Source organism: Durio zibethinus, chromosome 18 (genome assembly GCF_047325235.1).
Source record: "Durio zibethinus cultivar Kanyao isolate XHJ-2024 chromosome 18, ASM4732523v1, whole genome shotgun sequence".
Classification (NCBI taxonomy): Eukaryota; Viridiplantae; Streptophyta; class Magnoliopsida; order Malvales; family Malvaceae; genus Durio; species Durio zibethinus.
Genome location: NC_143179.1, coordinates 13,863,670 through 13,878,651, shown reverse-complemented (window position 1 = coordinate 13,878,651; position 14,982 = coordinate 13,863,670). Strand labels below are relative to the sequence as shown.

The following is a 14,982-nucleotide window of genomic DNA, read 5'->3' as shown; positions in this document are numbered from 1 at the left end:
ATCACGAGTACTCTTGTACCCCAATTTAATAATATAATCTTGCAACTAAAAAATTGACAACCTATCTAAAAGATAATCATCCACCCATGCTATATAACCTCATACCCCAACTTTGTTAAGAATATGCATAAACGACCTACCATAATAAAACTTAATAGTTTTACTGGCATTCCACATCTGTAGCAAAATAAAATTTTTATTTTTTAGTGAAATTATGATTGATTTTGATATGAAGTTAATTATAACAAATTGATTCTAATATGAGTAGACACCTACTATAGCAAAATAAAATTTTTATTTTTTAGTGAAATTACGATTGATTTTGATATGAAGTTAATTATAACAAATTAATTCTAATATGTGCAGACACCCACATTTAGTTTGGGGTATTTTTTATTTTAGGATTATTTATTTTATTAATTAATTGATTTTTGATTTTTTAAAAGGAAAAAAAAGAAAGAGTTTGATTCGGTTTGATGTCTAGTGTTGTGATTGAAAAAGGGAATGTATTGAATTGAAATGTGGACTTGGATTAAAAATTCAAAGTTGAATTTGATTAAGAGACTCAAACAAAAAAAAACCTTTTCCTATTGTAATTTATATTAGAGGCCTATAAAAAGATACCATTAGGATGAATCAAGAATTAATTAGAAAAAATTAAGAGAGAAAGAGTAAAAAAAAAAGTAAAAAATTAAGAGTTTTCTTATAGTTTTTTCAATTTTTAGGTTTATTAATTAAGGCTTTCTTTTTTTTTTTTTTTGAGAAATTTAGGTTGGGAAAAGAAATTGAGAAGAAACACAGTGAGAGGCTGCGTTAACATTGTAGGTAGGAAAAAAAAGTGGTCTAGGCTTGAACAAAAGCATTAATTGAAGCAGGCAAGTACCATTACATAGATCCATATCACAAATCTCACCACTTTTTAACCAAGTAATATCCCACTTGTGATTCGGCTTTTTTGCTTCATTTTTTTTTTGTCATTTATTTGATTCCATTTATTTATTTATTTTAGTTTATTGTTTCATGTATATTTAATTTTTGTATATGATTTTAATTATTTGAAAAAAAAAAGTTTAATTTGGTATGTTTTTGGAAAAAATAAAAGTTCAACCAATGATGAAATTCTAGGTAAGTTATGGGTGTGTAATTTTTTTAGGAATTTTTTAATGAGAGAGCTTTTTCTAAATTTGATCAAAGCATTGAAGGATTTAGAAATTAATCTTAATATAAGAAATTTTATTTATTTCTAATTTGAAATTTTAAAATTGGAAACAAATTGTGATGATTAATTGATTAAATTTTGATTATTTGATTATTGTATTTTATTGAATTTTTATTTGATTTTTGTATTTTATATGTATCTTTTTTTTTAATAAAATATTTAATCAATCTAACGATGAAGTCTCTTCAAGGAAATAGGCATGCTACTTGAATACTTTTAAAGCAAGAAATATTTATAGGGGATTGACCAAAGTATTAGAGAAAACCTAAAAAATATGTCCAATATTAAAATATTTAAATTAACAAAAACTCATAAATTAAATAATAGGAATGAGTTATGACCATTGAAGTGAGGCTAAAAAAATAATTTGAGATTAATTGGTACCATTTTAAGATAGGTATTGTAGGGATGCTATAACATTCCCTACATGTAACTGAATTTTCAAACCTAGTTTTATTTAGAAAACTAGAACTTATTCTACTTACAGACCCTTAATAAAGCTTAGGACCTCTTTAAAAGGGATAGATTCACTTAGGTAGCTAATCTTACTTAGATAAAAAAGATTAACGATGACTCCATGTTTTGTGTTTAATGGGTTAGTTCTAGAATCTAAACATTATGATAGCTTGATGACTCTACTAGAGACCTAGAGAGTTAAGCCAATTTTTAATCTTAGATTATTTGAAGCCTTATTTTGATGGTCTTAATTTAAGTATTTTTGTTATTTCTTCATCTTTACTAATTTGTATTTTATATTTTATTTATTTGCTTGAACGAGAAAGTTTGTTTAATTATTTTTATCATCTTTAACACACACTACACATGCATTTTATACATAAGCTTCTTTACTTAAGCTTTGTCCTCTTTTAAGAGGAAGTAAGTACCTACACTCTTACGATGTGATAACCACCATGTAAGCTAGTGAAAACTCTCACTCAAATTGAACATTTCCGTTTGAAAACTGTCATGGTTGAAAATTGAGGTGTCTTGCTAGTCTGTAATGGACAATGATGTAGGAAACAATTTGAGACCCTTTAGATTATCAAAATATCCTAACCTTGCATATAGAATAACCTAGGAAGCCTCCCATAGGATAGAGCCATGTCTACCCATTGTTAGAATATAACCCAACATTAAGACACGTGAAAAAACTTTTGTAATTTTATTTGTATAAATTTTGTGATGAAGTTGAAAGAGTTTGGGTTTATTTAATCTTTCATACGTTGTTATTAACATATTAAAACATTTATTGATTTATACATTAATAAGTTTTTATGTATATAGGATCTAATGTATGCATTCATGCATCATAAAATAATCACGTTAACCTAGATAGTCATTTGTTCATTTATGCATCATTATAGGGCAAACATTAACTCATGCATCCATTTATGTAGTCATTTGTCAATCCATGCATTATTAAATTGTTATGTGCATGCAATTATTTATCCATTTATGCATCATTGAATTATTGTGTATCACATCTAATACATGCATTCATCTATTCATTCAAACATATAGAAGCATATCTCTAGCAAATCAGCATGATTATTGGCATCTAGTAACATATCATCTTAATTATGGTAAAAAGATTCAATGATAGCTCAATCTTTGTATCAAGCTAGAATTATGGTAGAAGAACAAGCTTTTCATTTCCAAAATATGGAAAAGGCACAAGAAGAGATGAAAAAGCAATTAAAAGATATGGTTGAAATGCTAAAAAATTGGAACAAAAGGAAAACAGTAGTTGAAAAGATTAATGATCCAATATACCCATTTAGTGTTGGCTTATATTCCAAACAAACATCTCAAAGGGCCAACATCAAATTTCATTTACGGTAAACTACCCTTACATGCATAATGACATGGCTTCAAATGTTACTCCTACTCACATGGCTTTTATTATTGATCCAACTCAAGTTTCTAATCTAGATGATCCAAATGAACAAAAAAGCTAAAGACAAACATAGTAAAAATAAAGAAAAGATTTAGATATCAGCAGAAAATGGATCTTATTGAAGAAAGACTTCGAGTTATTAAAGGGATGAATTTTTATGGTTCAATAGATACTACTAAACTGTGCTTGGTTTTTAATGTGGTTATTCCACTTTAGTTTAAAGTCTCTGTGTTTGAAAAGTATGATGGAACCTAATGCCCTAAATGCATGTCACTATATATTATCGCAAAATGATCCTACATGTAAATGATGAAAAGCTGCTCATCTATGTTTTTCAAAATAGTCTCACTAGATCTACTTCAAGGTGGTATGTTTAATTAGATAGGTCCTACATTTGTGGTTGGAGGGAACTAGCTAGGTCATTCATCAAACAATATAAACACATAATAGATTTGGCTCTAAATCATTTATCCTTACAAAGCATGAAAAAAAATACTAAAACTTTTAAAGAATATGCCTAGAGGTCAAGTTCAACCACCACTCACTAACAATGAGACTACGGTTCTATTCATAAATACTCTTAAAGCCTCATATTATGAAAGGATGATTAAAAATACTACTAAAAAATTTACTGATATGGTGATTTCTAGGGAGATGATAGAAAACACAATTAAGAATGGCAAACCTAAGGGAAATGGTACAAATGATGTAAAGAGAGATAAAGTGTCAAAGAAGAAAAAAGAAGATGCCCAAGTTGTGATTTATGAAAGGCAACAAACTGGAGGTTCACACCATATTAGCCTTATCCGATGTACCTATCTTATTACCTTTTTATAAACAACCTCTCTCAAAATTCTTATCTTTGTCAACTTGTGCAATAATTAAACTTTTATGCAAATCTTTATCCTCAAACAACTGTCACTCGATTTGCTACCTAATTAGTGACCAAGTGAAAAAGATTAAGGAATAATCAAGAAAAAATTCCAATCCCAATTTCTGACCTCTTGTCTTTACTAATAAAACATTTGTTCCTTACCTATGTGCTATTGAAAACAACCCAAAATTCATCAACAAAGAGCTATGATCCAAATGGTAAATATGATTATCACATTGAGGTAATTGCACACTTAGTTGAAAAATGTAAGCAATTAAAAGAGAAATTTGAAAAACTCATTAATAATGGCACTTTGACTATGGAACTTATAGAGTAATGGAAATCTGCTTTATAATAGTTTGGATATGAAGTATCAAACAATTTGTGAGAAGATATCAAAATTTTAATTTTTTTCCTAAATTTTGCTTTGACATATGCATGAGGTTTTTGCTTCAATTTTGTCTGTATATGAATTCTTTCACTACATGTGAAAATACTCCTAATGGAATTAGTAATTATTGTTAAGAATGGATATGCCCAGTTGTTTCACTTACCATTTCACACTCCAATTCAATTAAGAACCATACCATTCTAAAGCCTAACTTTTCAAGTCTCACAAACTTGATTTTCTCTTGACCTAGAGGGATTTTAATGTCAATAATCTTCATTAAGGCTATGAGCAATGAAATTTGCAAAATTTTTGTAAGACAATACATGAGGTATTCTCTTAAAGATTTTGGATTTTAGTAATTTGATAAATGTCAAGGCTAGTCCAAACATAGCCTAACCTTTCTAATTTCTACCTTAAGATAAAATCACTGAAAAGGTCATATCCCCTTCAATATCCTTGTTCCACAACTTGATTGATGCAACATTCCATTTCTCTTTCATTATTGCCCTAAATTTTTTTTTTTGCCCACATCTTAGGGCATATTTACCCATATGCCAAATTAGCTAGTGTCCTAATATCCTTTTGATTCATAGGCCTTCATTTTGTATGACAAATTAAGATGATAGATGAAAAGATAAAAAAAGAATTGATTGTAACATCATGCATATGAGATGTTCAAATGATTCCATAAAAAAAAAAAGGTCTTCCCTTGAGAATTGCTTTTGAATACAAGTATCCATATTCGATATGATAAATGGCCATCCTTCATATTCCTTTCACATAAGAAAAAAAAATCCATTTGCTACCCCCTTTAAGCCTACTAAATTTTTTTTTGAAAAAAACCCTAATAAATGATCACTTTTCACATTATAGGGTAAGTATGATAAATGATCTATTTCATAAGGCATTAGATCCAAAGCTCAAGACAAGAAAGAATGCCTATAGTCAAAAGACAAGTTTTAAAATTTCAAACTCAATTTGTCAAGAAGTGAAAAGATGAATGAAATGAAATAAAATGAAAAAAGAAAAAGAAAAAAGATGGAAATGCATGCTTTGAGAAATGGAAAGGAAAATGCCATTGAAAAAATAAATGATCCTTAGTTTGATTACCCTTAAGCACATTTTCGGGTCTATTTATCCTTTCTTTCAAAACCTTAAACTTTATATCCTTTGAAAAGTTTATTTTAATCAAATATGGATATTTAAATTGAAAAGCTTTTCTTTAGGAAATCACCATCACTTTTTGATTATAGATGAATTTTAAGTTTCTAAATGCATGATGGAATAGTAAAAAAAAGAGTTAAAAAATTTTTTTGAATAGAGCTTTATGGTGAAAATTGAAAGGGCAGTCTAAAGCAAGATTGAAAGCAACTCATGTAATAATGAACAATGAAAATTTTTTAAAAATTCAATAAGATAACTCAATCTGAAGATTTGTTTTGAAATTTAAGCATTTTTTTTCATTTCCAAAAATTTTTGAACCTTTCATAACTAGTCTTGACAATTGTTAAAGTAAAATATAGCAAGAAATTAAAAGAGTACAAAAATGGATTATATTTTAAAAGATGATTTTTCATTAGTGAGCCTAAATGAAGAAATACCTATTTGCTTTTTCTCATTCAGTGGCAAAATCTTCTTTAAAACCTCAATGTGTCGAACCATTTCTTTTTTTTTGAATAAACCAAGTTGTGATTCTCTTTCATCTTTCTAAGTAATAATCACCAGTTTCTAAGAGATTTAATCACATGTTTTCAAAAGAATGTACATTTTTTGGATCATGTAGTTATATGGGGTTATTTTTTTGGTTATCATGAATATATTAGGGCATTTTGTTTTAAAGACAATTATATTTAAATTGACATGAATTGGTATAGATAAGAGATAAGTGATTTTCATATCATTATGATAAGAATAACTTTTTGAAACAAGAAGAATGGTCAAGGTAAAAAGTTTGAAGAAGATCTATGGATAAAAGGAATGGTTTTGAAAAATGGAATACTTTAAGTCAAAAGAAAGTGGTGAAATATTGTTCATAAAAATTATTTGAGAGAAATTGATAACCAATTCTAAAGCTCGCTGAAAGAAGTTGGAGAAATGCTTGAGGGCCTATTTACCATAATTAAAGGTGCTTTTATTTGTATTACACACATGACATTCATCTCATTCATTACATATTTTTACTTTGGATTTTGATTTTGAAAGTTTGAGAATTTGGAAATATAAGATTTTGACCCTCGATTGAGGAGAATTTTTCGAGTATGAGATTTCAGTTTTCAATTGAGAAAAATTTTTCATGACAAAAGTGATTAGTATTGGGTTAAGAAAAATTTTCAAAATGAGATTTATAAAAATGTTTAGTCTTGATTAAAGGATGAAACCTTTTCTCTGATGAGATGTTTTTATTTCAAAAGAAATTATTTTTAAAGTTTCAAAGCCTTTAAATATTTAAATTCCATAAAATATTTAAATTCCATAAAATATTTAAAATAAATCTAATGATTGAGTCTTTTCAAAGAAATAAGTGTGTTACTTTAATACTCTTAAGGTGAGAAATATTTTTAAAGGGTCGACTAAAATGTTGGAGTAAATCTAAAAATATGTCTAATTTTTAAATATTAAAATTAACAAAAACAAATAAATTAGTAAAAATGAACTAGGAATAAATTAGGACCATTGAATTAAGGCTAATAAAATAATTTGAGATTAATTGGTACCATTTTAGGGTGGGTATTGTAGGGGTGCTGCAACTTTTCTTACATGTAACCAAGCTTCTAAACCCAATTTTGTTTAGAAAATCAGAACCTATTTTCTTGAGGGGTGCTACATCAAGCAAGGATAATCTTAGAAGGAATAGATACACTTAGGTCGCCAATCATACTTAGATAAAAAAGATTAGTAATGACTCCATATTTTGTGTTTAATGGGTTAGTTACAGCATTATACACATTATGACAATATGAAGTTAATAACATTTCAAAATTTCAAAAACCCTCAATTAATTTTGATATGAAGTTTAGTATAAAAAATCCCCAAATGTTTTAAATAAAACTTGGTAACCCTAACATTAACCTAAAACCAATTGCATTGAAATTAAAGAGAGAATTATACATACCTTATTTGATTGTTGAATCCAATGAAACACCTCCAAACCGTGCCCAAATTTCACTTCCTCTAAACCTAAAACCAATTCCACCTCCAAACCTAAATCTTGATCTCAGTCACCAACTCAAACACTTTTCTTTTCTTTGCCAATAATTGACTGATTTTGAGGATTGATTGTTGAAAAAAAAAATTTTTTTATGGAGATCAAATTGATTAAAGGAAGTTTTGTTCAATTTTTTGTTAACTATTCGACTGATTCTATTTCTTAATTGTGGCTTGTGTTATACGCATGATAATTTGATTATTTTGTTTATAATGGCATTAAGCAAGTGATAACGGAATAGTTGCACAAGGTAATTAAGTGTCACATTTTAAATTTTAAGGAGTACTTTTATTTTAGCCTTAACCACATGGTATATTTTTAAAATTTACTTATTAAATTATCCAAATCCAAAATCAAATTTCATAATAAAATCAAAATTGATCCAAATTTAAATTCTAAATACAAATGAAATTTGAATTTTAAACAAATTGAGGACTTATTTAACCCAATTGGTGAATTTACTAAAGAACATTCGAATAAAATTAAATATCTACAAACATAATATAAATACACAAATTATTAATTTTTTATACAACATATATATATATATATTTTGAATTTATTGATCAGCATTCAATATGACTCCAAATTCGGAAGAACTTAAAACATATAATTTCTTCAATTCACTCTGATCAAAGACCATGAGTTTGCTGTCTAATATTGATTTTGCAATAATAAAGACAAACTTAATTTTTTCAAATACAAGGCAACAACAATTGGGGGGCACATGCCTTGCGAAAGACAAGATCGTTCAAAAATATATAAGGGCTTCATGATTTTCCATAATCTTATAAAACAGTTAAAAGGAGACAAGGCATTAAAAAAAAAAAGGAGCAAAAATGCGTACATCACCATCATCATTACCATTATCACTTACCAACCCACATACCAAACCTAAATTCCAAAACAATTGTCTCTCTTTACTTCCTTTTTCAACCATCCTTCTCACCTTTTCCATCCTTTGCCACCATTCTCTTGCTTCTCCCCTCCCTCTCATGTCTCCTTTCTCAAGTTTCTCCCTTCTTTCTTTCTTTCTCACACAATCACAGGAGTGCACATATCTTTCAAAATATATTTATATATTCATATATACATGGCAAAGGGATCCAAAATCTTCTTCTTTTCTACATGATCATTGATGCTTCTCTAGTTTATGATATCCCTTGCTTTTCTTTGTCCCAACAACAGCAGAAAAGGATTGAAGAATTGAGTTGAAGAAGAACCAGGAAGTTATAGGGGCCTTACAGAAATGGATGGATGGGAAACTTTCACTAAAACATTCCTCCTATTCTGCCTCTTACTCTGTCCAGGTGACTTGGTTTTTCTTCTTTTCTTTTGTTCTTCTTCTGGTTTATGAGGTTTCCACTAATTCTCTATCACTTGCGTTGTGCTTTCTTTGCATGATTTGACATGTTAATGGCCTATTGTTCATGTTTCAAATTCATTGCAACTTTGAATTATGGGAGTCACAGCTGTGAAATTGTCATTTCAAAATTAATGATGCAGTTGGTATTCTCTGTTTTATTCTCCGAATTCAAACTTTTAGTGCTTTACACGCTGGACATGGAATTTTCATAGCCTTCCCATGTGGGCAATACCTCTCTTTTTTAAAAATCAGCACTGTCCTCTTTCTAATAGGTATTCTTTTCTATTAGGATACAGTAATCTCCTACTCATTGCCTGTTCTTTCAAAATCTTAATGATTGTTCTTCAACTTTGAACTTTTAACATTTCACTTTTCTTTGTTGTCATTAATTATTGCATACAAAAACAATCAAATCTTTGCTTGCCTGTCTTCCTAGTGAAGTTGTTCCTTTGGTACTGAATCATTAGACTTCGTTTGATAAGAATGATGAAACTAAACAAAAAGAGATAAAGACAAAAAATTGTTAATTCAATATATAACCATTAGATTAATAAATTTTTCATTCTTATCCTTTTTATCAAATAAAACCTTTGTATTCATTTAAATCGTGTTCTAGTTTTAATATCTGTTAAGAGACCAATTTCTTCAATGTTAATTCTCACTTCAATCTGATTAGGTGATTAGTTACCATAAAAATAAGAAAGATATCTAACTCTTTTTTTTATTATTATTATTTAACTTGGTTCAGGTCCAAGTGATACAAGGAAGGTTAATATTTCGACTGACCAAAAGGACATTACCACCCCAATAACAACGGTACCGACAATAATTCCAACAACCCCTACTTCATCCAGTCCAGTTTTGAATCCTAATTCGAATCCAGATCCGACATCTCCGGTGACCATGACTCCGATGTCTGTTCCGACGACAATGACAACTCCGGTGTCTTCAGGGGGCAGCTGGTGTGTGGCTAGCCAAAGTGCATCCCAAACTGCATTACAAGTAGCTCTAGACTATGCATGTGGGTATGGTGGAGCTGACTGTGCAGCAATTCAGCCAGGAGGAGGGTGTTATTATCCGAACACTCTTGGTGCTCATGCTTCTTATGCATTTAACAGTTATTACCAGAAGAATCCAGTTCCCAGTAGCTGTAATTTTGGAGGAATTGCTGTCACTACCAACACTGATCCAAGTAAGTTAAAATGTGTCATATCTGAGTTGTGAATCCTAACTAAATAAATGAGCTGGGCCTGGATTGCCCATTCCCAAATACTCATCCTAACTCTTTCATCAATATATTCTCCTTTATTTAATAAAATAAGAAATCATTAACTAAATGAAGTGCAGTCCCATTAGGGAGATATAATGGCAATTGGTTTGAGATTTGATGGGGTTTAGATTCAGATTGTTGTCGTTTACGTTTTTAATGGATTGAATTTGTGTCATAAAAAAATTTTGTTAGTTAAGTAACATTAGTTAGATTTGGATTAAATGGTTGTTTGATATTGTTATAAGCTTTTCATACTAGACTTGGAAGCTAATTTTGACAAAATTGTGAATAAAAATAGAAATAGGGGAAAATAAAATAGAATCAAATTAAATTAATAAAGTACTGTGGAGTGGTAAAATTGAACATTGAAATATAATTTGTGACAAATTTGATATTTGTCCTAAATAAATGATATGTTCACAAAAATACAAATACATATTCCACTGTTAGTGGGACATGTCAGATGTTTGGCAACCTCTAAATCGCGTTTTTAGAATTAAAAAATTTTATTGATAGTGTACAAAAAATGAACTCTGAATTATCTGAACTAATAGTGTATATATATATATATATATGTGCTAATAGACAATAGAATTTGGGGATTTATTCATTTTGATCATGGTTTCAGGTAGTGAGACATGTCAGTATCAATCCACAAGGTAAACTTTTCTATCCCATCCTCCTACAAATTTCCTTTCATTTTTCTTTCCCCTCTCATCCAATTAACAGTTAATTATAACAAAATAACTTCTAAAATTGCAGCACAAGTTCTTCCACCTTAAACACTACAAATTCGAAGGGCTCAAATGTATTTGGTGCTGTGCCTTCACACCCATATCCGTCAACAGCCTCCGTCACCAAATTAAATCTCGGGCAGCCTTTTTTCATCACCATGGCATGCCTTATTTTACTACTGGCCAGATACTATAAATAGAATATATGAACATATGAAGATTACTTCATAATCCCTTTTTTTTTTTCCTTTTATCATATCTTGGTTGTCACAAGGTTTTTAATTTTTAATGAAAATTAACTAGGGTGAACTAACAGTTTGTGGCGAACTGTTAATTGGCTGGAGGGCACATGAATCTGGGGAGATCAGTTTTGAGGCCGTGGTTGTATTTTTTGGTGTGTAGGTTTAGTGAGTGATGAATATTAAATAGATAACATGTAGAAAACAAAAAGAAAGAAATTAAAGAAAGGACCTATTCTGTTTTTCAGTTTTTTAAGAGTTTTTGCCTTTCTGCTAAAAATGAGTTAAAGATAGAAATCTTTCTTCCTTTTTGTGAGCAATGTTGTTGTTTTTCTTTTTATAAGTTCATAAGTTAACCTTAAACCCTCCCCTACTACATCTCTAACTGAAAAAAATATATTACGCGTATAAATTTTTTTGAACCTGTAACTTCTAAGATCAACTCCAAAGTTATTAATTACATACTTGACAATATTTTGTTTTCTTTAAATGGTATATGTTAGTATCGATTATTTTGATATATTATTTTACTTTTTTTTATTTAGTACGAATAAATTTATGAATATATATAAGTTTGTAAATAATAATACTATTAATAATATGTAAAATAAATATGAAATACTTTCGAATACCAAATAAATAAATTTAAAGATATAAAAAATAATATCATCAATTTATTATAAAACAAATACATAAAATCTAATTAAAATGTAATTAAAGAGAATAGTTTTTCATAAAGAAAATCACTCGTTATCACCCACCGCAAGGCCAACCCATTTCCATTGGCTTTCATTATGTGATATGATTCATCATCTTCACCATAAAAACCTCTTCATCAATCACATTCGAGGATAATTGTTATTGACATATATATATATATATATATATATATATATATATATATATATATAAAAGAAGGGAAGGTTCCTTGGTAATCATTCTTGCATGGTGTCAATATTCTCAAGACTAATAAGGTCAAAGGCCTCTTCCCTTTTCAAATAATCTTATAAATAGGATATGAGTTGTTAAAATAAGGTTAATGTTATGAATGGTCTTAGAATTTTAATCAAATATGATATATGAATTTCAAAAATCTCTAATATAATACTTGAATTATAACTCTGTTAATTAATATGTTACTTATTCTAACATGGTAAACTCCAAAATCATGACATATGGTAAACAAAGTGTTTTCTTAATACCACATTAATTAACAAATTTATAATTCAAGTACCACATTAAAAATTTTTAAATTTTATATATCATATTAAATATTTCATTATAGTTCAAAAATAATTCATTACATTAACCCTTTAAAATAAAATTAGTGCCAACTAGAACATATAAAGGATAAAACAATATTTACTCTAGTTAGTTTCAAAATATGCAAACTAAAAAAAAAACTCATAACAATGTTTTCAAATTAAATTAAACTTATCTTTTTAAAAGTTTCAAATTATAAGGAACAAAAATCAAGTCATTTAAGAAAATATATCCATTTTTATTTTTGATTTTATGAAAAATATAAAATAGTAAAAAAAAAAAAAACAGCGTTTGGTAAATGTTTATAGAGAATGAAAATGAAATTTAGTCAATTTTGAGAATTAAAAAAAGGTGTTTTTTGTTATTTTCCAAAAACAAAGAAGAAAATGACGAAAACATGGAAGTTGCTCTCTCATTTACGAATCCCACTCCCTCAAGGGTTTGAATTCTCCAAAAAGCAATTGTATAAAGATTTGCACCGCAAACTCATAAGTCCATATTGTTTTACCATTAACGTGTTCTTTCATAATTGATTAACTATTTAATGATCATAATTATAAGACTCATATGTACTACCATTAGAAATAAAAAAAATTCAAATTTCAAACGCATTTTCATTATTTTCATTTTTCAAAAGGAGTCTTTCATCTTTGTTAACCAATTCATAACCAAATGCATATTCAATGAAATTAAAAATAAAAATGAAAACTCTTTTTAGAGAATAAAAATAAAAATAAAAACAAAAAATAGAACATGGAAAATGAAAAATGGAAAATGGAAAATGTTTTAAAAACATTAATCTTTTATGCTCTAAGCTATTTTAGACCTCAAGGAATAAATTTATTTTGAATAAACCAAATCTTCTTTTTGTATAGTTTACTTTGAAAAAAAATTATGCAAAATTTAATTTTTTTTAGGTACACTTTCTGTCGAATTTTCCTTATGCATTTTTTCCTTTATGAATGTTCAAAACTATATCTTGTTCCTTTTTTTTTTTTCAAATACCTAATACTCTTAGGTAGTGTTTGGTATAAGGTGACCACTTATAAAATTATGATGATTTACTCATGGTCATTAGATCACCATGTTTGGTAATCACTTAGTGATTTTGCTTGACGACAATCTTGAATTACCAAGAGTGATTAGATCATTCACTGTCGTGGAGAGTAATCTAATTTTCATCCAAAAATGTGAGAAACTTTTATTATCAAAGTAAAGTGATATGTAAAATTAATAACAGTCAATATTATCCATTTAATATGTAAATTAAAAACTTGTTTCTTTTTAAAATTAATTGTAATTATTTTATATTATAATTTTTATATTTTCAAACTAATATTCATTGTAACAAATTCAAAACTATTTTGTGTGATTTTTTTAAATTTTATTTATAATATAATCTTTCAATTTTAATATATTGGTTTTATTTTCTAATTCAAATATCTTTTACATAATTTATACAATAAAAAAATAGTTTACTATCAATAAATATATTTTTAATTTAATAATTTAATAATATTTATTATGAAGTAAATAAAATATTAAAAATATTTTATATACAAAATAATTATCTTTAAATAACATTGAAATTATTGATTTATGTATCATTATAATACGCCTAATTATTTTGATAATTTAAAACAAAGTAACGTTTGATTTTTATTAATACCAAATACAGTGATTTTTAATTACTAAAAATTAATAATTCTTAAACAAATAAAGTAATTCCAGTTCGCAAGTGACAAGATTATCTTAATAATTAGATTACCTCAGTCATTAAATTATCATGATAATCTTGAAAATGATACCAAATGATACCTTAACCTTTTTATATTTCAAAATCATTTACCATGATTTTTTTTAACTTTTTTTATGTAAAAAAGTGAGATATAGCATAAGGACACCACTTTGACATAAGATTTATACCATGTATTAGGTGTGAGAAAAAAATCAAAAAAATTGAAAATCGATTTGGAGCTATAGTGCTCGTTTCAGTTCTTATTTGATTTGGATTAAGTTTAGATATTAAATATATATATTAAGTTTGAGTTGAAAAGTGAAAAATCGAACCAAACCGAATTGTATATTTTTATTAGCTTTTATATATATTTTAAATTTTTATAAAATAAAATAATTATTTTATACCTAAATTTATTTAAATATATTAAAAATTATATTAAATAAATATAAATAAATAAATAAATTTAAATTTAAAAAATCAATGAATTAAAACAATAGAATTAAGTTTGGATCAGATCATATAAAAGTTCAGTTCGGATCGGATTTTAAAATTTTAAAATTTTATGCATTATCCGAAAATCTAAACCAATCGAACCGTTATCACTTCTATATAAATAATAATTTTAATTTACTGATTACTTTTTATTAAAAAATAATTTATTATGAGTGAAACTTTAACTTAGTGATAAGTAAAAGATAAATCTTAAATTTAAGTATTTATACATGAGTTTGATTTAATTTTATATTGAAATTGTCTAGTTATATATTTCGTTAATTGATTTAT

The 14,982-nt window shown here is 27.3% G+C and overlaps 1 protein-coding gene across 1 annotated transcript; it reads left to right on the top strand.

Moving 5' to 3' along the window:
* The first annotated feature begins 8,458 nt into the window (after nt 1-8,458).
* LOC111300593 (glucan endo-1,3-beta-glucosidase 3-like) lies at nt 8,459-11,442 on the top strand. The gene is made up of 4 exons (XM_022896220.2): nt 8,459-8,896; nt 9,701-10,144; nt 10,851-10,881; nt 10,985-11,442. Exons 1-4 carry the CDS (start codon nt 8,836-8,838, stop codon nt 11,154-11,156), a joined length of 708 nt encoding a protein of 235 aa, XP_022751955.1. The 5' UTR covers nt 8,459-8,835; the 3' UTR covers nt 11,157-11,442.
* Nucleotides 11,443-14,982: the final 3,540 nt, after the last annotated feature.